Source organism: Filicampus tigris, chromosome 18, assembly GCF_054856515.1.
Source record: "Filicampus tigris isolate MCC_2025a chromosome 18, RoL_Ftig_1.0, whole genome shotgun sequence".
Classification (NCBI taxonomy): Eukaryota; Metazoa; Chordata; class Actinopteri; order Syngnathiformes; family Syngnathidae; genus Filicampus; species Filicampus tigris.
This window is the reverse complement of record NC_141234.1, coordinates 4,597,024-4,624,978: the sequence shown is the minus strand read 5'-3', so window position 1 is coordinate 4,624,978 and position 27,955 is coordinate 4,597,024. Positions and strand designations below refer to the sequence as shown.

Below are 27,955 nucleotides of genomic sequence, written 5' to 3'. Positions count from 1 at the left end.
AAAAAATCAATGAGAGCAGAGATCAATAAACTAGCAACGTCATTACGGATTAAAAGGTAAACAATTTTGAGTAGCGGAAGAAAACATATTGCACATTGCATGTATACAGTTTAAAACACTTCAAAACGTTAAAATACTTGGAGAGATGTAATACAAGAAGGATATTTTCCACCAATAATAGAATACAGCTCTTAATACAGCAGTGATGGGAAGTAACAAAGAATAAATAATTGTTACTGTCCTTAAGTACCTTTTTCAGGTATCTGGAATGTGCTTGGAAATAGGTGGTCACTTAAACTGGTTGAGGTCTTGGGGACTTGTGATGTGTTGCCTCGTGTTAGCCTAAAAATGTGTTAAAAATATTTTAGGGAAAAAAATAATATAGTATTTTGCTAGGCGAACATGTTTTAATAGTGTATTTGGTGTTTTTTTAAAGTACTTTGCAAGGTTATGACAGGGGTTATTGGTTGTCGGCAGTTTTTTTGTTATCGAAGTGAGTATTTTGTAAACTTAACAGTAAAAAAATATAAATAAATAAATGAATATATATATATATATATATATATATATATATATATATATATATATATATATATATATATATATATATATATATATATATATATATATATATAGATATATGTGTGTTAAGTATTCTGAAGTACATTTCAGAATCTGTATTTTTATTTTTCATTTTACCAAGTTTTACCAACGTGAACTGTAGCGTAATGTGAATCGGTTTATCTAAATATCCTCCAGCTCGCTAGAGGGCGCAAATTAACAGCGAATTGGTGCGTAGCACAAACTCAGCAAAACGACGAAAAAAAGTCACGTCACTCTCTATTAGACTACAATCACGTGATTCCGAACTACAATTACTGTCAACGTAAATATGTTACGGTACAACGAACAATAAAATCAGTGTTTATCAATTGGGCTTTTGCTAGCTTAACACGGAAACCTCAATGCAGCCATGCTCGTCTTAACATTAGCCTTTTTACTCGTCACGTTGGCGTCTGGAGCTCGCTACACGGCAGACTGGACGAGTCTGGACAGCCGACCGCTGCCCCCCTGGTACGACGAGGCAAAGGTGGGCATCTTCATCCACTGGGGGGTGTTTTCCGTGCCCGCTTTTGACAGCGAATGGTTCTGGTGGCACTGGCAAGGTCAGAAACCTCCGGACCAAAAATGTGTGGCTTACATGAACAACAACTACCCGACTGGGTTCAGCTACCCGGAGTTTGCATCCCAGTTTCACGCTCAGTTCTTTGACCCGGAGGAGTGGGCGGATATTTTCAAAGTTTCTGGAGCAAAGTGAGTCGGCTACTTGGTACTGGGGCTCATTTTGGGCACAGGGACCCATCTCTGTCTCACACTTTCAGCCACACAAGTCACTGTTGCCTCATTAAGTTCTCACATTGTCTTGTTCTTTGTGTTCATTCTAGATATGTCGTGTTGACAGCCAAACACCACGAAGGTTTTACCAACTGGGAATCTCCCAACTCCTGGAACTGGAATTCTGTCAATACCGGTCCGCACCGAGACCTCGTTGGAGACCTGGGGGAGGCTGTTCGGAACCGGTGTGTTCTTCTCTACATTGCAATCAAATCCGTGATTTCTCTGTATCAACACGGTTGAAGGTTGCAAACGTCGTTTTGTTGCTTCAGGTCGCTGCACTTTGGACTCTACAACTCCCTCTACGAATGGTTCCACCCTCTTTACCTGATGGACAAGCAGAATGGATTCAAAACACAGCAGTTTGTACTTCACAAGCTATTACCAGAGCTGTATAACATGGTCGTAAGGTGGCTTGAACCTTCATTTTCATCCACACATGCCTGTGAATGAACACATAGGTGCAGCCTTTAGTAAATTTCAGCCTTCCTCCTGCAGGTACAGACCTGAGGTGATCTGGTCTGATGGAGACTGGGAGGCACCTGATACCTACTGGAATTCCACGCAATTTCTTGCCTGGCTCTACAACGATAGCCCTGTTAAAGTATGTGCCATTATCACGTCACAATTGTTGGGTTATTTTTAAAATTTTTATTACAATATCTAATGTAGTGTGTTTCTTAGGATACAGTGGTGACCAATGACAGATGGGGAGCTGGCTGTTCATGTAAACACGGTGGTTACTACAACTGTGACGACAAGTATACTCCAGGCCAGCTGCCAACACATAAGTGGGAGAAATGCACATCTGTGGACAGGTTATCTTGGGGCTATCGCAGGAACATGAAGATGAGTGACCTGATGGACCTGCCCACCATCGTAGAGGTAATTAAATTCAAGGCAAATAATTAATCCGCCCTTTTTGAACGTGCTCTGACTTGTTGACATGCTTGCTTTTTAGGATCTGGTTCACACTGTGGCGTTGGGAGGTAACTACCTCCTAAATGTGGGCCCCACTCCTGATGGAATGATCCCCGTGGTGTTTGAGGAGCGGCTGCGAGGAGTCGGTGCTTGGCTCGAAGTCAACGGGGATGCTGTGTACTCCTCCAAACCGTGGAGGGTCCAGATGGAAAACGCCTCCGTGCCAGTATGGTAGGTAGCAAGGAGAGCAGAATCACAATATTGCCTCAAGTAGTGGCCTCTGTTCTACTAGAGGCTCAAATCTTTAAAGGGGAAGTCAACCCAAAATTTTTCATGACAATAATATGTTCAATGTGCCTCCACTAGTCTAAACGCAGCATTGTGATTAATATTGTGTTTGTGGAATGTCAAGCAGTAAAATCCACCGTTTTTCGTCTATCTCAGGGGTCGGCCATTTTGTCACTTTCTGTCGACTGAAAATGACATCACAGTGGCTCAGGGCTCAGGTAACGACCAATCACGGCTGACCTGTTTTCTGAAGCTGAGCTATGAATGGTTGTTACCTGAGCCCTGAGCAACTTTGATCTCACTTCCCCTTTAAACTACTGTACTGAATTTCATTACATTGAGCACATTTAGTCAGATCAAAAGACCTTTATGCAGTTTGTAGGTCAGTTTTTCTGTCATACTTATTTCTTTTCAGCGTGGAATGAAGATCATGTCACTAGGAAAACAGTGAAATAAGTAACTGAACTAGAATATTGAGATTGCCGTTATTGTTGCTTTAGGTATACAGCCAAAGGGGACAGTATTTTTGCCATCTTGACAGCTAAACCCCCCAAGCCCACTGTGCAACTTTTGGAACCCAAAACGTCAGCCACCACCAAGGTAAACACTGAGTTAATGATGTCGTAATGTTAGCAAAAATTCAGCCTATTTGGTTAGCCAGGAAGCTAGCCAAACAGTGACTCTTGCCTTTTTTTAAATCGCACATTGTTGACTCTCATTCAGGTGATGTTGTTGGGGAACCCAAAGCCTTTATCATGGTCACCGATCAAGCCCAATGCCGGCCTTACGATTGTTTTACCTGAACTCCCCTACACTGCTGGACAAGCCTGGACCCTCAAATTGGACGGCGTAAAGTGAACATTCACCATTTCAAGGTAGACATTTTAAAACAGAGATCCCAAAAATCTGTTTTGATGTTTGGGCTCATAATGAAGGATCATACTTGCTTTGTTGCATGGTACCAAATTTGTCAAAACATTTAGATAACTGAACGACTGAGAGTGCCATGTTGTTGATTTTTTTTTTTTTTCTTTTTACTGTTTTCCAAAATAAAATAAAAAAGTCAATTATTTACAACCACAGTTTGTTTGAGGGATGGAAATTAACCAAAATGGAGAAGGAATGCAGCTGTTAAAACACACTTGGAACGTGCAATAACTTTCTGAAGTACCTGATTTTCAATTGTTGTTTCATCAAATTAATTGATTCTGCTATCCAAAATTCAGGAAGAGGTTAAATGAAGACACATCAGGCTCATTTAACTGGCTAAAATAGCTTTATAGTAATCATCATATTAATAGTAATAATGTTAGCCTTTAGAAAATGTTTTGACAACGTAGACCGTGTTACATTCTGTGTTGAGGGGTAAACCACGTCACAGTGTGCCATCTCTCTAGACTTTCAGATGTGCTCCTTGGACACATCCAGAGCCATGATTGTTTTGTTTTTTTTACAGTAAATAATACAAATTGGTATGTACACAATGAGACCCACAACACAACAAACTGAACCATGAACCCAACCAGTACATCTTCAAGTCACCGTGGTGTTTCTCAAGCATGCATCTCCTTCAGCCGTTTTCTCTGGATTTATGAGACTTTTATATCCTAATGGTATTGCTATATGCTCCATTCATTTATTTTTCTAATGGCAACAACAACAAAAAGAATGTTCCTATGTACACCATGTTGTCTTGGCACTGTATTCAACAGAAGAAGAGGAGCTGAAAAACAAGAAAAGGTAGGCGTGTAAAGACCTGTCTGGTGTTTGGGGGCGAGATGACGGAACGAGGGCTAAGGATGTTTTCGCTTTTGCTACATTATATAGTGGGAAGTCAGGGAATTTCATGTTCCTCCTTCTCGGGATGGGAGTTCAAACTGGAACAAAAAGCTTGACTCCGCCCTCTTTTGTCATCGTTCACTCCTCGCGGGGGTGTCCATCATTCATCCCAGAGAGAAATATCGTATTTCTTCCCAGAGTCCCTTCGTTCTTCATCCTAGCAGCGCTTTTAAAGACATGTTCTAACAATATTAAGCTAGTTATTGTACACAAGACTCATCCCTCGCTATATGTATATATATATATATATATATATATATATATATATATATATATATATATATATATAATAATAATAATAACTTTATAAGAATGACACCGGGTGGCAATAGTTCACCCCCCTTTTAATGGCAATCACCATACTACAACTAATATATTGCAGTAACAATATGTGATAATTGAGTAGAGCAATGTTCGTTGGCAACATGTATTTACATTTTTTTTTTTTTTGTTTTAGAAAGAAAAGAGTGGCAGGGTGTTTTGTTGTTGTTGATTACACAGTAATAGTTCAGTTTGTGATTATTTTGTTACAACAAAGTGTTGATACACACCAGTCAATACACTTCAGTGCGAAAGGCACATTGGAGTTTCAGTTGCATGTCTCTTGGCTGCTCTGTGGATTGTAACATGTCCAAATAGGACATGTAAACGTGGTTGAATAACACATACAATTGTGTTTACATGTCCCAGTTGTGTAATACGTACAGTAAATAAATATATAATAAATCAACATTTTGGAGGGTTTTCCCCACCCCAACACTCAGCAAAAAGTGGTTCACGCCACCCACAGTGTTTTGAAGGCAGTTTTACTGAGCAACATAAAATTTGGTTGGCATTTCGATCACGAGAAGAACTGTAAAAAGAGAACCCATGCCCAAAAATACATTTTAGTTTGAAACGACCATTTTCGAGTCAATTTGATCTTTTGCTGGGGTCCTATGAAGACTAACCTGTATTTAAAAGACATTATAAGATAGATGAAAACAAACAATTACAGGATAAAAAAAAGCCGCCTGTAAGCGACTTAAAAAAAAAAAAAAGGCATTAAGGATGACGAATACCATCAGAGCAGCCTCATAGAAATGTCCACCTAAAACTCAAATCTGCAACTGCAAGACCCCTCGTTGACTAAATAAAGTACGCACTGGATAAGCTCTCGCCGCGTCCACCTTGCGTGCGACGGTGGCGCTCTCCTGTCGCAGAAAATTGTCTGGTATAATAATTTCAAAAAGCACTCTAATGTGTTTGTCCTGGGTTTTTTTCTGTTGCGTTGTTTTATGGAGAATCCCCTGAGGACAGAGGCCCGGGTTGCAAAGGCTGAGGTACTCGGGGGTTGTTCGTCTGGCTCTGAATGTGGACTTTTTGCACTTTTAGGAAGAGGTGGCAGCTGTTTTGTGGCGTAGTCAGTCTGGTGTGTTGGCGAGTGCTCACAACTGAGTGATATTCATAGCCAGAGTCCTTGGACTGTGCACATAGAGTGGAATAGGCGATATTACAAAGAAAAAAAAACAAACTGCAAAGCTATATGCGATTCACTCGCTCCACTTGAGAATTGAAGAAGTTGCTACTGTGGATAAATACTTGTCCAATCCTCGTGATGAAAAGACCAGTCAGGAGTCCTTCACAGTGGAGTAAGAGTATAAAAAAAGCAGGTCTTTTTGTGCTTTGTTTGATGAGCCTCAACCACTACTCAGATGTTGTCAAGTTTGGCACTGCTGCCCCCACTTCAAGCACTCGTTGCCCGCTGTTGTCCGTTGCCACTAATACTGTCTCTTCAGGATCTCCTGTACAAAGATTTTTAAAGCTACAAAATTAGCTCTCGTCAGCGGGCTAATCTCTTTCAAAACATGCAGTGCCAACAGGAAAGTAGTCCAGAAATAGTCCAAGTGAGAGGTGACAAAGAAGGGCCTGAAATTACAATGAAACATTTTTCTATGTACACATCTCACATACTGTAAACTTGAACCGTAACCTCCACACATAGCTGGTTAGGCACATGTCGTTGGTTCTAAAGTGGAAATTGAGGGAAGGGAGAGAATGACAGGTGGAGATATGCAATTCGAATATGTAAAAGCTCAAGAGGATTCGACTTGGCAACTAACAATCTTTTTCATTTTTTTTTTTGTTTACCCTGTGAATCTGACCCAGCACTTACATCATCTTTTCACACGTGCTGCATCCGAATATGCCACACAGCAGTAGTATCACACAAGTCTCTATAATAATAATAATCATCATCATCATCATAATGATAATACTGTGGTATTTCACATTTTTGATATAGGCCTTTTTGTACACTGTACTCAATAGTCTCTATTTATCTATAAATGTAGATTATATTATAAAATATACATCTCCTGTTAAAATATTTGCCAGGTTCCATTTAGATATTCAGAGAAAAGAAAATCATGCGAATGGCTGAATTTCAGTAGTCTTTTCATCCTGTTTCTTTGCCAGCACCCGGCCGCTGCATTCACGTAAGCGTTGTAAAACGTCCATACAAAATATTGAAATTGTGAATGAACACAATTATTAGAGTCATGCTACACTGCTGCGCTTCTTTTAGTCAAAACACTCAAGATCCATAAAGCAATCTCATTCACAAATAGTTGCGACCCAGCACCTTCTTTTCATCTTGCAACCACTCTCTTTGGAAACAATTTCCCAGGCGGAGACTTCTCTTGTTGATGAATAAGATATGTCATTCTTGCTTTTAGCAGTGAGTCAAGTCAATATTCACTTTTTCATGGGAAGGGGAAACACTCAAGAGCATGTCAAGGGCATGAAGTGGCGAAAGAACAACTTATTCCTATCATGTCGATTTCATAAATGCATCTTGTTAAATCCAGATTACGAGCTGCAGTTTATCCTAAATTGACCACTTGGTGGTGCTATAATCTCACAGTGAAATGGAGTCACCTGCCCCCTCCCCTCTCAGCGGAGTCCTGAGAAGCCACTTCAGCCAATCAAACGTAACTGTTTTTATGGCCTATGATGCTCCCTTGCTGTCAAGGCTCTGATGCTACCCTGCAAATGCTCCATTTGGCAAGAATGAATGTGCACACTCTAGACAGAATAGCAATCGTTCATTCAAGAAAACCTACAGTTGAATGGTCAAAGGAGTATGTGGGCCTCATTGGGGGGGAAAAAAAGTCATAGAATTATAGATTTTCATTTTAAGGGTACTGGTAATAGAATTGTAATATTATGAGTCTTAGTTTGGTGGGTGAAATAGTCATTTACAAGAATAAAGTCACATTACATTAAAAACTTCATTCTCATATTTAGATTATTTCATCAAAAATATGACCATGTTTCCAACATTCTGACTTCATTCTTGTGATATGAATTATTCCTCCAAAGACTATGGCTAGTCTTGTCCCATTGCGACTATTTTTTTTTCGAGAAACAGGGGATCACATAATTGTACTATTGTTTTTCCAAGTGTGGTCCAAATGCTCTTTTTCACGAATGTGATCGAAGCTAGGGCAAACAAACATAACGGAAAATACTTAATTTGTGATCCGTGGCTAAGATGCAGGTTGCTAGTGGGGTTAATGACAGCGAACCATCAGGGTCTGCCTCATTATCCATACTGGCAGTGTCAGTGAAGAGTATGAAGACATGTTGCTGGGAATGGCACACCCATCGGATGTCCAAGGGTGGCAACAGCAATCCAAATATGCAAAAGTCTCTTCATCTCCTGTCGTTGGAGGTTTTGTGCCTGTTAAGCCCTTTATTTTTAGTGATGCACAAGTGCTGGGTGAACATGACCGGGCATGCTACTAACTAGTGCGAGAGCCTCAGCAATTCAACGTTATAAAAAGAGAAGTGTTTCTTGTTTGTCGTCAGCAAAACAATAAATAAATAAAATAAATATATAAATAAAGATTCGTAGACTTGGAAAAAAAGGCGGTAATTCATATCTGCTAGCTACTCTACTTTTTTTTAGGCCTCTGTGTCAGTAATATGTGCAATTTTCAAGACACACAAATGGCTGTTACTGCTTGAGAACTGAATTAAGAGTAATGGGAAGTATATTAATGGAAAATGATCTAGTCAAGGAGGAAGCGGAGGAGTTGGTAATGACCTGCAGATAATCCAGAGCTGCAAAGGACTAGGTCGCTGGTCAGAGTGAAGTGGCTGAGAGGGATTTCAGAGTCGAGTCTGGGCTTCGGGAATGTATATTTCGATACTGTCTGCGCTCTCTGTGGCCGAATTTTGCCTGAAGGAGGCAGTACGCTTGGTCTGTAGCAGCCTCCTTCTCGCTTCTGTCCTCTGACGTTCCACGAGGTCCAGTGACTTCTCCCTCATAGGAAGGGTGTGTCCCCCCACACGAGGCACCACCAGGCCACCTGGCCCGCCTCCGCCACCTCCATCCCCGACGCTATCCGCCCGTAGGCTGCCACTCACCCCGCCCGCTGGCTTCTTTGGTAAGGGAGGAGGAAGCTTCTTATCCTCCTATAGTCCAGCCACGGTGACATGCAAATTGAAGATGGCATTGGGTGTGTATGCAGAATTTTGTTTGGGTGTGTGAGAGGGATTTGAGTAGTGCATTCATTGGCATTGGGTAAAGTATGGGAACAATGGGGTAAGAACATGAATCGTCAATGACATGATGTGAAGGAAAAAGAGGACAAGAGAAACATTGGTTAGTTCGTTCAATGTGGAAAGCAATTTTGTGAATGAGCACCTTAATTAACCATTGTAGAGAATGCAACAAAACCTGTTCACTTCAGTTCTTATCGTGATTTTGCACTCTAGCAGCATGCAACGGGATTGAGAACATCTGCGGAGGTCTTCTGCGCATAGCCATCTTAGCTCTGGGGGAGTGTTGAAGGGAAACCATGGTTGTTTGGCTCACCTTCTTTTCGGGGGGGAGTTTCCAGCCAGAGTCTTTGAGTCTCTGGAGATCCTGAAACTTGACCCGGATTTCTTCTATGTTGAGCTGAAGTAGGTCCCACAAGCCTGCTAGGTCCTGAGAGGTGGGCTGGGGGTAACTAGACGGGTCCTGGGGTGGGTGGGCAGACTGGATAAGACATCTGGATGCATGCTCTGTGTTTTCTTTCTTTTTTTTTTGTCATGTCATGTCATCTTCCAAACCGCTTATCCTATACAGGGTCGCGGGGAGTTGCTGGAGCCTATCCCAGCCGTCAATGGGCGAAGGCAGACTACACCCCGAACTGGTCGCCAGCCAGTCGCAGGGCACACATAGACACTGTCACTGAGCGGGAATCGATCCCACGCTGCCCGCACACAACTCAGGCATGTGTACCACTACACTATCAGTGGACTACTCTTTTTTTTTTGTTATGCTTGAAATAAGATAGACTGACATCATGGATGGCATCACCTCAGCGTACTGCACAATTGCTCAGTTCAGCGAGCATCGAATGGCAAGTTCCTCAAAAAGCGCTCTCATAAGAATAATAATGATGAGAATAAGAAGACTAAAGCTTGTGTGCGACCACCGCTGTAAAGTTGTCGACTTCACATGCAATCAAACAAACTCACCACACTTTGTTGGCAGAGGCGGAAGAACTGCTGAACCTTCTGAGACATGAGCATCTGGGCACTGCCAACTGCGTTGCGAATCAGCTCTAAAACTGGAGTTGATTGAAAAAACAAAGATGTTGAATACAGAAATTGTTTATTGCAATGATCTCAAAGGTTGCTCTCTGCAAACTCACTCTCCTCTGGGAGTTCATTTTCCTCTGCCTCCCTCTCCATATTCTGGCACCAGCCCTCCATCCTCTCCACTTCTGTCTGCAGGAGGCGTAAGAAGAATTCTCCGTCCCTCATGCAGGGGGAGGCTCGACCCGAGTCAGGCAGGCTACGGGGACCCTCCAAGGAGGGTGTCCCTGCCCACGCTCGCTCTGATGTTAGGGGGAGTGGTGAGTGGGAACGTGGAGGAAGGTGCTGATGCTGGTGTGACCGTGGATCACCTGGACAAGTCTCTGTGGTGTAGCCGCCCTGGGTAAAGTCCTGGAATGATGACAACGAGTCAATAGGAATCAATCACAACAAGCATATCTATGGACAGTCTTTGGATAAAAGTATTGGTTTACACCTATTTAGTTAATTAACCAATCAAGTGGTGTTGTTGAAACAGCATTTATCCAGTCTGGATTTAGCTGGTATCTTCATCGGCAGCCTGAAGAGAAGCAGCCCTAGCGCGGTAATCTTACACCATGTCTTACACTATGGTCAGCCATTGTCTGTTCCAGCGGCCGAGGCTGACATCTTGGGGGTCATTGATGCCCGCTAGCTAATCCTTGAGCGTGGTTGTCAATGTCTTAAATTGTCTTCCCACCCGCCTTCGCCTGGTTGAAGTTAGGGTTGGTTGCAGGACATTGTGATTATGAAGGAGAATAGTGGAGAGAGCATGTAGTCTACATCTCTGCTGGAGGGTTGCTGATGGGATACAGTCAAGGTGCGGTGGTGAAGGATGCGCTGGAGACAGTCATTGTCAAAGAGTTCTAGTTTACTCAGGTCAGCTTTTCTCATCGGCCTTGTCTGTAATCCGTACAAGAGAATGGTGCAGTCCTTTAGATCCTTCATTTTATTCTCCGGGACATCTCGCAGCAAGACCATGGGGAGGCCAATAATCATGTGAAGGCCAATCGGACAAGAATCAAGTATTGCCATTGAATCACTCAAGTTCATTTATTTGGGCCCTTGATACACTTTCCAACTTTTTGGGAACAGTTTTCTGTCCATCAAGCCAATCAAATACCTTTGGGATGAATACAACCAAGATGGTGAGCTATCTAAACTATCATTATCTACCTGTCATCTATCTGACCTCACAAATGGTCATCTGGATCAATGAACAACAAATACACTCCAAATAAGTGGAAGAACATTGGAATCTGCAACGGAGGGACATACCGATATACAGGGGCATGGGCGGTATTGCTAAGTGGTAGACTGGTCGTCTTCCAACCTGAAGTTTGTGGGTTCAATCCGAATCCCTTGTGATCATGTCAAGCAACATACCGAACCCCCAGTTGCTCCTAATACTTCACCATCAATGGATGGATGAGGAGACAGTGTTCAAGTACTTTGAGTACCTTGAAGGTAGAAAGCACTGAACAAGAAGTCCAATGTGTCCCAGTACTTTTGCCATATAACGCAGTGATTCCCAAAGACTGTGCCACAGTAGTGTGTCATTTGGCTTTTTTTGTCATTCATCATTTGGGTTGGTGTGCTGTGAATTCTTTTCTGATGTCTAACATGCCCTGGCTCAATAAAGGTTGGGAAACACTAATTACAATATAGTGTGGGTAAATGACCACACGTACCTCTCGATAAGCCCACTGTCCCTGTGTATGAACGGTGCGGTGGCATTCCGTGTACTGGCCAGCTGACTCCGGTTCCGATGAATGCCGTTGGAAGGAGCAACCGAACTGGAGACTCTTGTCCTGCGTTGGCACGGCAACGCTGAGCCCCGGGAAGCCCTCAGGGCCCAGGTCGGCCTGCACGCTCGCCGTCACGCTGTTGGAGCGCTTGAAACGGGCCCGTCTGTGACACAGGGAAGTCACAGCAGGCCCAGAGCCATCCGTTACACCCTGCCATCGCACGCAAAAGACTCAATTTTTTATGTTTTTTTTTTTTAACTTATCTCTTCTGGATAATTTAAGCAGTGAGCATCACACTGCAACTCCTGTCAATACTACTCCCTCACTAGAGCTAAAGTCCTGTTAATCATCTGGCATGTGACAAACGAGTGCATGTCAGTCGATGTTGTCAGAGCATTGACACCTTCCCCCCTTGTCCATGCTGTGTGACAGTTTGAGGTGTGACACTATCATAGTCAATGACAACAGGGCACGTGCACTCCTCAGTCGGTGGCGTGGGATGCTGTGTTTATGTGTGAATGTGACCAAGGGCTTCAAGGCCACAGCACACGCGAAACAAAAGCAGTAGGAGTGCAAGCTAATGGTTAGAAAAAGCAACAAGGTGTTACAGACTTCAAGCTGTGACTTCTGATGAAATGTTAAATACAATCTTTTGGCGAAATCAACCAAAGGTGTTTGCGCTGTTGGGGGCCCTGACAAAAATAAAGGCTTTTGTAAATTATGCATTAAATGATGACGCTTTGGATGAAGCTACAGTGCATATTTTTTGGACCAAATATAAATCAGTAAATTTTAGCTTTGCACTTCTGTTAAATGTCACATACCTAGTATAAGCAATCAGTTATGGTGATGAATAATTTGACATTACCTTTTGTCATCTTCCACCTGTACTCCTATTGAATGAACCTCTGTCAGAGCTTTGCCATCTGCGTCTGAATCGGACAGAGTCTCTGAGCTGTCCACCTGGAATAAAGGAGAAAGAGCACAGTCCAATTCACTCTCAGCTACTCCTTCCTCTATGTAGCATGCTTCAGTTTATCTTCTTTTTTCGATAGTTACAGTTATGTTTATATTGCAGTGAATGCGCAATCAGAACCTACCCATGTTACATACTTTGGTTGCATGGTTATGTCGCTGAGTAAACCATAGATGTACTGTAACTACCAACTCATGGCCTCCGTGGCAACTTACCCGATTTATTGGTCAGTACAATGCATGCTTCTTTTATCCGTCATTTTTGGTTTAGAAGCTTCAACTGGAAACGTGTTTTTGGCAGAAATGACTGACACATTGAATGACAACTTGAAGGTTTTGTGGTATTCGTGGTGACATTTATTCGGACAACAAGATGTTTGTAATTATCGTGTGTATATTGACATGGTGTGGTAATGACAGCATTCGCAGGTAGGTTAATGAAAGCAGGACACCAGAGATGGGCCAGGTGTATTGTGATCACGAGTTATGCTAATGAAAAATGTATTCTAAAAAAAGGTCGGATATGAATCAGCCAAAAATGTGTGCTTGGTATGCATCATAAGTAAACTGCGATCTGGGAATGACAAACACAGCTGCCAAGCCAGACGCCGATCTAATCACTCATCTCATTTCTCTCTTGGCAAGAAACAAACAGAATGTTTCCCTTTTGTCTAGGGGTGTAACGGTACGCTAAATCACATTTCGGTTCGGTTCGGTTTTTTGGAAACTTCGGTTCGGTATATTTTCAGTACAAAAAAACAGATATTTTTTTAAATGTTTATTTTGAAAAGATGACAAGTAAATGGTACATTTTTTTGAAAAAATAATTAAAAGCGAACCATTCGGGTGATATTCTAAGGAATTCCACCAGAATAAAAAACACACTAATAAAGATCTCTTAATTTTGTAAATTATTTAAACACTGAAATCTTTAAATACTCAGCAGCAAGTACATATATACACTTTTTGTGATGAAAAAAATACATACAATAACAGTTACAATTATTGCAAACTATATTAAAACTCTTTTTATAATGAAATATTTTTAAAGTCTTTATGAAAATTATTTACACTTTAGGCATTAAAATCTTTGAATGTGCAACAGCATATTGTAACGAATTGGGCTGTCTGTGTTGTGGTCGGATTTGTGTTTTGCTGAGTGGTGATGTTTCCAAGGTTCATGAATGCATCGTACGGCTAATGAGAGGAGCAGCGGAGAACGAAGGAGAGAGCTGTTGTACTCTGTTTTTGGCTAAAAAGACTGCTTGCTTCCTCGTCTAAGAAACATTCGAAGTCGGAAGATGTTGTTTTAAGTGTTATTATGTTAGACGTGCTACCCACAGCATAGCCGCCCATCTCATGTAGCAATGTCGGCACACAACTTTGGAACTTATACACGTACCTTTCCCCATCTGTGATTTTAACAGAACAGCCAGAATGTTCCCAAACAGGAGACCACAGTGTACGGGGGGACCTTCGAGCTCTGGCTTCATTGTGTATTCGTTTGCTCTGCTTTAGTGCCGCCGCCCTCCTCTCCCGCGTGCAGCAGTCAATAGTGCCCGTGCGTAATCTCGCGCTAATAAGTGGACCGAACCGAACATGCCATACCGAAACGTATTAATACACCCACGTGTACCGTCACACCCCTACTTTTGTCTGAGGTCAATTTGGATAGTACTGTCATGCATGTCATGTTCCCAGTAATTAAATGGAATTAGTAAGCCAATCAACTGATAAATGACACATTTTTGTAATTGATGTGAGTCTCCGACAAAGATGGACGGACAACTTTTTTCCATGCTTAGCTTAATTTCTCAAATAGAAGTCCTCATTTTAGATGGCTTAGCCTAATTAAACTGTGGTCGTGTTGCCCACTTAATTTAAATTAAAAAAAAAAAAAAAAAAGTCATCGTCGCAATCAATTTTTAATGCATTTTTACAGTAAAGAGGCAAGTCTAAATTTAGAGTTCTTCTTTAGTGTAATACCACATTGTGGCAAAACATGCCGGGCAGCACTGAGGTCTTGAAAGACATGCAAAGATACCCAATGGAACTAACAGCAAAAAGAAGAGGTGGAGATCTCGTTGTTGCTCCCTCAGAGAGGAAGGAAAGTATGCATGTGAGTATTGTTGTATGCTCTGTTTGTATGTGTTGCTGCTCAGTGTGCACTTAAGCAGCAGTTGTCAGGTTTAATTACCGTATAATCTATGCTAATGTACATGAGGCTGTCAATGGCATTTCACACATTATGTTAGCATTAAGTGAGAAGACTGTTGTTAGATAAAATCAGTTTGCTTAATCAATTTGGTATTTAAATATTTTTATTATTTTTTCTTTTGTTTGTGTCATCTTTACCGTAAATTTCAATCGGAAACTGACAAACCGTTTGAAGTGAGCACGCTTTACCTCGTATTTGGAGAACTGTGCGAGCGAGATAGTGAGAACAACCGCTAAGTAGTATTTTAAAAAATAGTGGCTTAATGATAATTACATTTTGGGGAGTGTTTTAAGTTTAAATGTGTTTAATGATTGTTAGAGGTGTACAACTATTACAAAACGTTTTAAAATAGTTTCTCTGTCGCAGATTTTCATCTCTGGAACGTATCCCCCTTAATAAGCCGGAGCTTCCTGTAATACACTAACATGTATACATGTTTCTCACCTGCACAGCGATAGATGGCCTCCACTTCCTCCCACTGCATCCGTCATCCTGCCCTCCAGCTTTACTCAAAACAATGCTGTTCTGCGGCAGGGAGACCGACTTCCCCAGGCTTCCCCCAACCCGATTATCCCTCTCCCGAGCAGGCCTAGGTGGCCCCTCAAGCAAACTGTCAGCTGAGCTGCTGTGCTTGGCCCGCACGCTGACTCCCGGACCTCCTCCGTAGGGCACCATCTCCCGCGAGCCCCTCATCCCTCCATCCAGGCTCTCTGCTGAGTTACTGTGCTGCCGGGAACGCCCCGGGCCTGTGGCGGTGTAGTAGCCAACTCTGGAAGAGCGTCCTGAAGGTGCATCGGAGCATCCCAGGTCCACTGAGTTACTGTGCAGTTTGGGGCGCCCGTGGCTGCTCTGGTAGTAGGTGTCCTGGGTGGACTCCGTGCTGCTCTGGGCTCGCACTGACAGCGAAGACTTGGACATGCGAGGTGGGAGTGGGGGAGGAGCACCTTTGCGATAAGGAAAGACTGAAGTGTCAGAGAAGTGGGAGAAAGGAAGACAGAGGCATAGTTGGGTTGTTGAGAGAAAAAGGGGATTTCTCAAAAGAGAGCAGGGATGGATACTTACAAAAGGGACAGACTAGAAGAATGAGGGGATGGAAACAAAGTTAAATATTGATGATATGAAAGGGATTAGAGGGAGGAAAAAATAAGAAAAGCATTGAGATATGACTCAAAGTCTTGAGTTCTAAATAAATAACCCTTCTTTTGCATGATTTTAAATGATATGCAGGACTTGACTCTTCCCTTTACCCATTAAGCCCGGGAGCGCATAACTGCGTTTCTACCACTAGAGCCGGGAGCGCTGTTGCGTCTTTCTACCTTTCAAACCGGGAGAGCGCATACGTCACTGTCCTTTTTTTATCCAATTCTCCATCTCTTAGCCAACTCAATGCATCAGAATATACACGTGACGGTGTCGCGAGACCGCAGAGGATGTCGTGGAATTTTTTTGAGCCGTAGGTAGGCTAATGGCGGACGCCGTCGATCGCCGGGAGCTCTGTTTAAAGTAAGTAACGGCAGTGATATATAGACGACGTGCACGACCAGTGGAACCAGTCGAACGTGATATGATATGGTTTGTAGACAATTACGATATTGACGTCTTTGTAACAGAATAGAGAATGGTAATCACCACTCAATTTTTTTTTAAATTAAAATAATGCTTCTCTTGCACTGACACGTTTTTTTTTAACATCTTCGATTGAAACAGTAAATAATAATACATTCTGTCTGTGTGAAAGCCACATGTCTAAGCTCTTTAATTCTTTTGGAATAATGTTTCTGTCTGCTACAGGGGCTGAGATATTAATCATTTTGTAAGTGTTGAATTTCTGGGAGAACTTCAGGTTTTCAAGGGTAATTCCAAAGGCGACCATAGGTTTTGGGGAGCTGTTGAAAAAGGCGCTTTAGGCCTTAATGGGTTAAGCAAGCTGAAGCCTACCACTTTAGAAGATGAAGCAGTTTCCTTGGAGATATTAAAATGAGTCCCTCCGACCCTCCCCTTGCCTCCGCAGTCTTTTCCACCACTTTAACGGCTTTGTTGAATAGATGCATTCAAATATGGTAAGCATGTGTGGTGGTAAGCAAAGGTGGGATTGTGTTTATCAGGTGAAGAAGATGACTCTCGACACTGCAGAGGCTTAAATTCATCCTGTCAGATTTGCTTGTCTTAGCTTTGGATATTTGAGCTTTGTAATTAAGAGTGCATAGACAGATGCAGAGAAAACACACATAATACTAAAATCCTGAGGCACAGTAGAACCTTTAAGGTTGAATACAATGGCTTATGGAACCTGGTAGAACTACAATTTATTCATTTCAAAATAAACTCTAAACCCCTTAAAAGCCTGCATGTGACTTTTGTTTTAATTACACTTGGTGAAATCATGTCTTTACATTCTCTTATGTCTTATGTTTTTTAGTCAAATTATTTAACATATTAATGGCTTTTCAAATCATTGAAATGCGGAAAATTGATTTGATACATAGGTATGCTGAGTTACGAGCTTGGCCACAGAGCAGTTTGTAAATCAAGGAACCAAGGTATTATGTATGTATTTACACCCAACCGTCACCGGCACAGTCCTCCTGTTGGAGTGAATTACACAGAAACGTACCAGCTCCTGCCTTGATGCTCCCCTGGGGGCCAGACATAGAAAATACAGAGAGACAGTCGTCGTCCTGGGAACAGCCGGCCTGGATGGCACGGACATAGCTATGGCTACGTGTGCGGAACACCCCCGGGAGATCCAGAGCCTCAACCGCTTGGGACTCCACTTCCCCGAACATGGTCTCGCACACGGCCTCAAACTGTCTGTCCAGGGTGTCACCCAACTAAAGTAGAGATCCAAATAAGTCAAGGTTTCAATAGAACATGTCCTCAACATCACCACACAGTCACTGTTACCTGTGAGCTGGTCAGCGAGCGAGTGTAACTACGCGAACGCGCATGGGACTTGGGTGTCGTTCGGCTGTTCGTATAGGAGTCCGTGCACTGCTTACATGAATACCTGAAGTTAAACACAACCAACTAGTGAGTCATTCCAAAGTTGAGCTACATGACTCAGCAGAAATTACACAATCAAGCTAATTGCTCTAACCGTGGATGGACATATAAATATCATACTTTTTCTTTCTATACTTTAGCTAAGTTTGTTCTTGACCAGTTAACATAGCAGCTAACACAGCTAACAAATATGCTTCAGGAAATAACTTGAACATTAGCATTGATTGTTGAACTGTATGAATTAAATTATGTGATGGTTTATTAGCTTATTTGTGAAAGCAAAACAAATCATACAATAAACCAAATTGTCAAAGATGTTAGTATCTAAAAAATCCTCAGATTCTGGAAACACACTAGTCTATTGCTGATCAGAGAGTTTTTAAAAAGCTTCTTCTGACCTTAGGTAATGTATTCTTTTGATGCGTTATGGACTGTTCCTAATAAAATCCTCATCTCATCATCACTATGATTCACACCGTTTTCTAAATCTGACAATCATACAGTAAATGTCACAGAGAAATCCCAGAATTGAGTTCAGTAACAGCAGAGCAGCAAAACCAAACAGCAAGTGGCTAAAGCAGACTAAACAGATTGCAGCGGGAATGTGCTGTGTCAGTATTATGCTAAACATTGCGCATGCGGAGTTTGACCTTTGATCCATGCTGATGGATCGTCTGAAGGCATCCCTCTGAGCGATCAGGGTGGACTTAGGCGAGGCTTTGGGGCTGCTGTCTGAATCGGCGCTGTCATCATCGCCCATGGCCTTGATGTAACTGCCACTGCGCATGCGACGACAGGGAATCTCACCTCCACTGTCTGTGCCACCATATCCGCCCCCCCAGTCTTCTGAAGGAACCTGAGACACAATCACATCCACTTGAAAATCAACAATGCATCTACCAAGGCTCTGACAATACCACGGTTGTGAGTAGAGTACAAGCTTGTTGACACATGGCAAGGCAGAGTCTTTTCTTAGGTTAAACAAAGATCAGATGAGTAATTGACAATATTGCTTCTCTGTTATTGCGGTGAAAATTCGTTCCCTGTTACACAAACGCACGTAGTAGACATGCAGGTCAAACAAACATCCACAAGTGTGCTCGCACAAGTACATGCATGTCTCATGCTAACCTGATCTCAGGAAAATTTAACGAAATTGTATGACAAGTTTATCTCCATTACATGTTGAGAACATGACAATTCGAAGGAAAATGGAGTAAGTTCCAAGTAGCACAACATCAGCTGATTTCGGTAGTACGTTAATCTCAATGTCTTTTTGCATTTTTAAGAGAAAAATAACAACGAAAGCAGCCTTTTCTATTTTTAGGTTTTACTATCATTACTTGTACCATTCATGGTGTTGTGGTTGACTTGCTTGACTGATGGAAATTCAGTTCCCACTCAATGACTATGTGAATGCTTGTTTTTTCTATTAGTGCATGGGTAATTGGCAACTACTCCAAGTTGTAGTCTGCATTTTTGAAGGAAGTCTGCTGGGGAAGATTCAGGTTCTCGCCAGCCCTGAAGACTGCCATTATAGAAAATGGATGGCTATTAGTTGTTGCTTGTATAACTTGATCTGCACAAGTGCAAAAATTAGCAATGCTGGAACACTACTTAAAACCAGAATTGTCCAATATTTAAAAGTTCACATTTGGTTCATATTTGAGTCCTGGAATGGATACATTCTGTACAAACTAAAGGTCAACAGCTTCAGTATCATATTCTGGTTCGGTATTAAGCCCTTATTTCAAAGCGGTTAATCTAATAAAGACAGTTACCCTTGAAAAACATGCCCCCCACCTTTATAATTATGGTATGTAACTAAAATACCCTTTCATATGAAATCCTACTTAATTCCTTTGAGATCGGGCTGCACATGCCCACGAGCGAGAGAGTGAGAGAGAGGGTGAGATGATGCTACAAAGACTGCGACAGCGACTTACAGAAAGAGAGAAACTCTGACAGCTGGAGAAACACTTGATACGCGAGAAAGAAAAAAGGAAGCATCAGTCGCAAGCTGACAGCAACAAAGAGAGGCAGGTAGCCAAGCAGAGCGAATGACGGACACAAACGTAGAGAGACAGACATGAGGGGTGGCACATGCCCGGGCAGATGCATGAGGTGATGAAAGGAGAAAGTGAGAGACAAAGAGAAGAAAAGAATGAATCAAAGCAGGGGGAGAAGACAGATGGGCAAAGCAATGAGAATCTGATGAGAAAACAAACACACAATCAAGAATGAGGACAATAACAAGGCACAGAATACGGATAACAAGCAATGAAACAAACAATTACATTAACCTGGTCCCATTGTGAAACTTATGCAAAGCATACACTCCGGGCCACAACATTAGGTACAACTGAACTATTCTAGCCCTGAGGTGTTTGCATCCACCCGAGTGCCCATTTTTAAGGTCATCATTTCAAATGTTTGGGGTCTAATCTGCCAACCCCTCTGGTCTTTCACTATTGCTTCCATTCTCTCATCATGCTCCTCCTCTTATTTCGTTATGCCCCTGTAGCAGCCATCATTTTATCTCTTCCCTCAGCCTGGATTCCTATCTCGGCACCCATATATTTGCCTCCATGATTGTACCTGACACTTTATATCTGTCTTTGTGTCACTCTTTCTCTAGCTTGTCATTTTTGTCTTTCCATATTACCAGATCAAGATAAGAATAAAGGGGCTCAGGCACCGTTAAGGGAAGGAGTCAATCGGTCTTTGTGGTACGTCATTTTGGGATGGTTGTTCGACTGAATTACCACAATTGACAGTAGAAAAATTAACAGCATCAGTGAATTACTTCACTAGAAATAATTCAAATGGGATGAGATAATTTCATGAACACCTTTTTCAACATCATTGTCACCCAGAGCAGAATATTTTTTCCTGGAGAATTTATTCCATAGCATGGCTGCAGCTCAGTTTCCCACAGACCATTTCGTAATGACTGAAAAAAAATAGGCACCAGGCTACTTTTGGTTGGCACAAAAGTGAGTATCACTGACAAGAACTGAACCAATGATGCCGCCCAGATACACCAGTAAAAAGAACCCCCAAAAAATGTATCCAGTGTGGATGAGGAGGATAAATCAAGTAGATCGCAAAACTGCCTGGTAGAAGCTGCTTCAAAAGGGAAAGACTCCCCATCATTGGGTTTATAGAAAGCATTTTCTCACAATTACACTTTGTATAAAATGTTTGGTTGGGTTGTCTTGTAGTAATTTAGCAAAACATAATATCTAGCCTGCAGCTAACGTTAGGTCTACCGTGGTCTATCCAACACAAAGCCAACATGGAAATACGTTTAACGTTTCTGATGACAATGAATGGGTGTCATGATTTGTGTTTGTATCGATTATATTTAGGTTTATTCTTGTTCTTCTTGTTATGGCTAGTTTATTTAGTCCTGCCGTGCTCGTTAGGTCTTTTGTTTTCACCTGTGCTCGTCAACCTGGTCCCTTGTGTCTTCCAGTCATCTCCCCCGGCAACACGTGTCTTGTCCAGGTGTTCCTGGTTATCTCGTCAGTTCGCTTGTATTTAGTTTCCTGGTTTCTTTCAGTTATGTCAGATTGTTGTTGCTGTCATGTTGTGTTCTTTTGGTGGTGTGTGTTTTGTTTTCCTGGTGTTTTGTTGATACTTTGAGTTTTGGTATTTTCAGAACTTTGTTAGTTCTTTTTATTTAGAGTTTTCCTCTGTACCTCCTCTAGTGTTTTTGTTAATATTATTTTTGTTCAGTACAACCTGCATCCCCGGGCTTGGTTCTCCTGCTTCCCTTCATGTGGGTCCTCCCAATGCAACCACGTAACTAAGACATTGTGGCAAAACAAAACACTGAATCATTAAAGTTAAAATGAATTCTGACATGTTTTGACATGTCAGTGTTGGCAATGCAGGATGGACTGTAGTTTCTTTCCACTTTCATGAACTCAGTTTAGATTGTACTTGTTTTGATTTTGTCCATGTACTCTGCCTTCCCCCCTCATTCTAAAAACATGCATAATGACCGGCGACCAGTCCAGGATGTACCCTGCCTTCTCGCCCAAAGTCTGGATCGGCTCCAGCTCATCTGTGACCCTGAGAAAACCCTTAGAAAATGGATGGAAGTATGGGGATTGTTGCACACAGACAAAGCAAGTCATCATATTATCAAACATACATTATTTTTTATATAAAACTTGACTGTTGTGATTAACAAGTCTTCAAACTTGAACTGATCCTGATGGTCTGAGGCCCTGCATCAATGTGTCAGACTTCATAGGCTTGTCTAAATGCACACTCTCGCTTTGTATCAGCAGCCCTCAGCTGTGGCTGAATGATGAAAGTTGGCCAAGCACCAGGGACTACCGTGGCTACCTGCTGTTTTGCAGGAACACAGCTGGAGATTTGAGAGCATAAATGTGTGCGTGTCCTTTCATGACAATCAGAATTTTTGCGCACAAAAATAAGTTCTGTTATTCATGCACGCAAGGCTCTCAAAGACTTCTTTATATACTGTATGACCACATTGAACGCTGTGTACACCTCCTGAATTGCACACATAGGCAATTACATTGCATAAATAAATGTGCATATTTGTGATGATAAAACAATTTAAAGTATCAGAGCCTCGCTGAAAAATGAGCCATATTCCTTTTTTTTCATTTAATAATGTTAAATGTAGTTACTAGCACTGCTTATTACCTATGATAAGGTCTTGATGCACATCCATATTCTACCCTTATCCTGTTCAGGGCTTCAGACCCAGCAGGAAAATTGTCTCTAACCAGAAAATGATGTACATGCTCTCAGGAGAGTGAAAGCCAGTTGACTTCCTACACACAGCAGGTGTTCTGCTTTCATGCATCTGAAAAGCATGCAACCTATAGAGTTTATTGGGTTGTGCACAATGAGTCGAGTGAGTGACTACGACCCTGCTGAGACCTGACAGCATCTTATTATTTTCAAACCACTGACGTCACTTCCGGGTCCTTTTTTCTTTATCTCCCTTTGTTAGAGCTAAACATTACTTTGAAATTCAGGCTGGTTTGGTGGAGCGCATCAACATGAGTCTACTGCCTTCACGCATTTTTACTGGTGCTGCTTCTCATGCTAATGGAAAATTGCCTTTGAGATCCAATCCATCATCTTACTCGAGACTAAGAACAGCGTACGTTTCAAATCTACAGTTGACACGTTTTGCCTGAACAGATTGCTGAGAAATCATAAAACACAGTTTTGTCTTCATACTTTATATGTAGATGTATGTTGGTGTGTATATACACGTGTATATACACATGGTTACTGCATATATTTACATAGGTTTGATTCTGAATGTTTGCTGTTAATGTTATACATTAACGGCTACATAATGCCGCCGTCTCTGTGTGACCTATACCTTTGCTGCTGCAACGCTGAAAATGTCCCCACTGTGGGATCAATATAGCCCTTCTTATCTTATCTTATCTGTTCTTAAATAACGTGTCATTGCACAGATCATTTTCCAATGGCTTACTAGACATTTGGTGTCATATACACACACAAACATAAGGGCCTGCACTCACCTGCAAATAATGTAGAGTCCTCTCCTTCAGTTTGTTCTCAACGGGAACCAGAGCTTTCTCATAGCTACCTCCTCCCCCCCGAGAAGGATACACCTCCCTGGCTTGACTGACTGTCATGGCCGACCACGTGCTCCTTTTCAGGGAGTGACCAGAGTGACCTGTGTGACCGTGGTGTCCGCCTCCTTCGCTTCCTACCAGTGCAATGGTGGTACAGGCCATGCACTCTGCAGGCCCCGGCCCACCGCCTCGCTCTTTGGGCCTCTTCATGGTGAGCTCCTGGATGGCTGCATCCAGACTCTCGTGCCCGCTGGGGTATCCTCTCCTTCCGCCACTCACCAGGAAACTGCTGTCGCTGTCCAAGTTGTCATCCGAGCTCCACCAACCGGCTGTCCTGCTTCGGTGTCGTCTGCCCGACTCGTGCCGAGAGTCCCCGCTCTTACTGCGCTCTCGAGACTTGTTCCTTCGAGCAGAACGAGACTGGTGGCCGGAGTAGTGACCCCCGCCGTCCTCCCCTCCACTCCTGTGACCCCCTCCTCTCTCGCCTCGGTAGTCCCCGCCTCCTCTTGTACCGTTGTACTCCCGTTTGGAAGGGGCCTCCAAAGAATGGGACTTGGCAAAGAGACGTTGCACCGAGTTAACCAGGTGGCGAATACGTGAGGGGCTCTCGCTGCGCTGCTCTGCTCCGCCGCTAGTGGTGCGCTGATATTGCAGTGTGTGGAAGCCATCAGGGTGGAAGGGTACCTGCTTTTCAAACTGATCCATCAGGTTTGGAGGGATGCGATGCATCTTCCCTCCGTGACCTGACGACAAGCATTCCTCACATGAGTCAAACGACTGCAGAGGCTGATGCTGGCTGGGGTGCGAGCGAGGGAAGGTGCCTCCACCTGAGTGGCTGTGAGAATGGGAGTGGGAATGGTGCCTCTCCAGCGCCAAAGCCTCAGCCGGACCTCCCGGAGGGTAGTAGTGACCGTCGTTATGACCGTGGTAGTAGTCTCTGCCAGGGCCATCACAGTCCTCAGGTGGGCAGTGACAGGGACCTCCTCCGCCACCACCAGAGGAATGCTGGGATAAGCTGCGGCTGACATGGTACCCTTTCATATGCACCGGGGCGTGGTGGGCCGTCCGGGCAGAAAGGGGGCGCTGTGGGCGTGACAGGGCTGCACAGGTCTCACCTGCAGGCAAACAAGGACAATTGTCAAGTATGCTGTGTTGAGTGACTCAGCGTCATATGCGCTTGGGTTCATTTTGTTACCTTCGTTCAATAAAGCAATTGAAAATTCACCGGCTGCTCTACATCTGTTTGACCACTAGTGAAGGATTTCAATTTGTTCTAATTAGCTATTGTAGGCTATATTAAATTGATGTGTACCATAAATGTGTAATTGTGTAACTCAAGCCAGTTGTATGTTCCAATTGACTTTCCTTGTATACGGTAAGAAGTAAATGCTTGTAACAATGAAAATACACATGCTTCGAAGTGTGTCTACAACAGAAACTCAATATTTTTTTCTAATGGCCCCCTGAGTAAGTAGTATGTCTGAAAAATAACATATTGCATTTTCCCATTCGTGACACACAAATAAATCACCATAAAGGCAATAGACTGACGATTGATGTGCAGATTGCTTTATGTCATTTGTGAAGTGGCTTAATGAATTGAAAGTAGAAACTGTTTTTTTTTTCTGATTAACATATTTATTGCTGTTCTCTTCATTGTTCCTTAAAAAAACCCATCATCTGACAGACTGCACATAGCAACCACAGACAGATCTCTTCCTCTCTCATTTATCTCAATGGCTGCTGGGCTGATAAATCAAGAGTAGAGTCTTTGCTTTCTTCCTCAGCTCTTCCATGGAGCATGTTCCCCTTCTTATGTCCTCCCTGTGTTCTTTATTGTTATATACATCATTCTTGCACTCCAGTGTTGTCTGCCTCATTCCTCCATCCATGCCCACAGGGGGTCCTGGCACATTTACACGTACATGATTTACAGCGGAGGCAAACGGCGTGTTTATTGATCAGCTGCATCCTGGTGAGGCGGTGGATGTGGATGTGTTTTTGGTTTATATATATATATATATATATATATATATATATATATATATATATATATATATATATATATATATCTTCCGTTTGCGTCCTTGCAATTACCTGGTATATCATGGTGTCGGACATGGTGGAAAAACAAAACAATTGCAGAAAGTAAAATCAATCAACTTGAACAAGCTGCAGCTACGACATGACTCAACTTTTTTTCCACATCAGTGGATGCTGTAAGCAAAAGTATCAGGATGGAGATAATGACATTCTTTCATATGGGAAAATGTCTCGCTTGGAAGTCAACCAGCATCACAGAATGGATTGTCTTCATGCTTAGAGGTTCCACTGCAGTTGTTACCAAATACTCAACAACTGGTGATTACATTCCAAATGGATCTAAATCGACTTTATTGACTGTAGTTGATATAATCACCTCTCTATTTATCACTGTCCTCTCTAACTCCTGCACACATGCACCTCGCGTCATTTTCAAATGTAATTAGAGTTAGATTGGCTCAGCAGCGTGGGACTCGGTTAGCATGCGTGTACTCGTGTTCGTGCACACATGAGAGATAATCATGCAGTATAGAGTGGGGCCTGCTGGTTTTGATTGGCTAAATGAGAGGTGTCACTAAGAAGGTTAACCCTCATTCATGTGTCTAATACAGAGACATGGACAGAGAATAAAATGAAAGAAAGACTGACCTGTTTCTATTTAACTTAAATATAGAAAAGCAGATGGACTACACCAAACATACCTTTTGAATTGTAATTGGCAGCGTGCCTTATTTGTGGGTGTTTCTCTATGAATAGATGACAAGTGCACAGTGCCATTCTGCCTGAAGGAGTAAATTAAACCATGTTGTGTTTATCAAGACGTCTGTGGCTTTGTGACAGGCTGCTGGCTACAGGAGCTGCCAATCATTGTGGCTTGTGCACACATAACCCAAAGACAAAGCCAGGAGAGAAAGTGCTTCAATTCCCATTATTTCTTTCACCGCATGGCACCTGTTCCACCGTCTTTCCTACTGACCTACTTCCATTCATCCTGACTGTCCCATGCCACAGTCCTCTCCTTAATATGCCCATCTGGTTCTCTGCCTTTTAGCAAATGCTTGTTTTCTTTCCTCACACCTTCACCTGCCATCGGTCTTTCTCAATGTTTACAGATCAGGCTTCCTTACAGTCTTTATTTTGCTGTCCTCATACTCACGACTGAAAGTTAAATGACTACTTTCGCCATATATTGTGTTGAGAACTGATTCCACTTAAAAGCTGTGTCTGCCTCACAGTTGTAATCTTGGTTCCAACTAGTTTCTCGCTTCTACTCATGCTTGTGGGTTTTCTCCTTGTACTCCACGTGCCCTGTGGTTGGCTGGAGACTAGTCCAGGGTGCACATTGCCTCTCGCCCAAAGTCAGCTTTGATAGGCTCCAGCTCACCCACGATTCTGAGGACACACACTTTAGAAACAAGAGGAATGGATTCAATATAAGACAGAAAAACAATCTTTTTGGTTTGGCTGTTGTCAATCACTCTATATTGTACATTGCTGCCACCTTCAGGACTGGAGTCGCACAGCATAGAGCAGGGGTGGGCAATTCCGGTCCTCGAGGGCCAGTATCCTGAATGTTTTATGTCTCCCTGCTCCAACACACCTGATTCAAATCAGCTCATCAGTAAGTCCTGCAGAAGCTGGATAATGATCCTGATTATTTGAATCAGTTGTGTTGGAGCAGGGAGACATATCATCCAGGATACCAGCTCTTGTGAACTGGAGTTGCCCATCCCTCGTCTAGACCAAGATTGATGAAGTTGAACACCTAGCTCAATATTTTTTCCAACATGATGTCTCACTTGTGTTCTGTGTGATTTATTCTTTAGTTTTATTTGCCTACAGTACCACAGTGGAAGCCCCAAAGTTGAACCCCAAATGTGGTCCAATTTGGAGTAGAGCTACAATACAACAACAACAGCTTCTCTATTGCTTTTTGTGTTTTTGTGAAGCCACCACAAAAAGGTAACGGAGATGGCAGGAAAAGTGTAACATAACCATGAAATGAAACTTCTCGCTAATGAAAGAGTCTGTCTGCTAACAAACGGCATATTTCTACTCTGTGGAAAATGTGTTTTGGCAATTCTATGTGTATTTAATGTATCTGCCCCTATTGCTTTTAGCGTACCAGTGTTGGCTTGTACTGACTCTAGCCCAAGTGCTCCAAGGAATAAAAATGCCTTTGATGGTTGCATATCCATCCACAATGCAGCTTTATTAGTCCTCTCCCTGTATTTGAAGCAACAACTATTCAGTGGGGAGTCAACAACATGCTGTCATGCCGCTGATGTTTAACACTGCTTACCATCAAC

At 42.5% G+C, this 27,955-nt stretch overlaps 2 protein-coding genes across 6 annotated transcripts in view; one reads left to right on the top strand and one right to left on the bottom strand.

Moving 5' to 3' along the window:
- The first annotated feature begins 826 nt into the window (after positions 1-826).
- On the top strand, positions 827-3,686 carry LOC147132070 (tissue alpha-L-fucosidase-like). Its single transcript, XM_086013743.1, has 8 exons — positions 827-1,314; positions 1,446-1,580; positions 1,668-1,805; positions 1,894-1,999; positions 2,080-2,280; positions 2,357-2,547; positions 3,105-3,204; positions 3,328-3,686. Exons 1-8 carry the CDS (start codon positions 974-976, stop codon positions 3,460-3,462), a joined length of 1,347 nt encoding a protein of 448 aa, XP_085869869.1. The 5' UTR covers positions 827-973; the 3' UTR covers positions 3,463-3,686.
- Positions 3,687-3,867: 181 nt separating this feature from the next.
- dlgap3 (discs, large (Drosophila) homolog-associated protein 3) overlaps positions 3,868-27,955 on the bottom strand; it is an 87,211-nt gene continuing 63,123 nt past the window's right edge. For 3 of the 5 annotated variants that reach the window (XM_086013738.1, XM_086013741.1, XM_086013739.1), the window contains 11 exons: positions 23,547-24,718; positions 18,651-18,856; positions 17,902-18,004; positions 17,612-17,828; positions 15,442-15,959; positions 12,673-12,767; positions 11,748-11,967; positions 10,134-10,428; positions 9,958-10,049; positions 9,308-9,454; positions 3,868-8,904 (listed from right to left, as the gene is read on the bottom strand). In XM_086013738.1, coding sequence (XP_085869864.1) covers positions 8,599-8,904; positions 9,308-9,454; positions 9,958-10,049; positions 10,134-10,428; positions 11,748-11,967; positions 12,673-12,767; positions 15,442-15,959; positions 17,612-17,828; positions 17,902-18,004; positions 18,651-18,856; positions 23,547-24,644 — 3,297 coding nt within the window. In that variant the 5' untranslated portion in view covers positions 24,645-24,718 and the 3' untranslated portion in view covers positions 3,868-8,598. Of the gene's footprint in view, positions 8,905-9,307; positions 9,455-9,957; positions 10,050-10,133; positions 10,429-11,747; positions 11,968-12,672; positions 12,768-15,441; positions 15,960-17,611; positions 17,829-17,901; positions 18,005-18,650; positions 18,857-23,546; positions 25,468-27,955 lie in introns of those variants that run through there. The other 2 variants (XM_086013742.1, XM_086013740.1) reach the window with 2 other exon arrangements.

Excerpts from the sequence above, each read along its gene's own strand:
- LOC147132070 (XM_086013743.1), top strand. The coding sequence starts at position 974 with ATGCTCGTCTTAACATTAGCCTTTTTACTCGTCACGTTGGCGTCTGGA. Across the intron at positions 1,581-1,667 it reads GGGGAGGCTGTTCGGAACCG|GTCGCTGCACTTTGGACTCT; the intron begins GTGTGTTCTTCT and ends TTGTTGCTTCAG. Across the intron at positions 2,548-3,104 it reads AACGCCTCCGTGCCAGTATG|GTATACAGCCAAAGGGGACA; the intron begins GTAGGTAGCAAG and ends TTGTTGCTTTAG.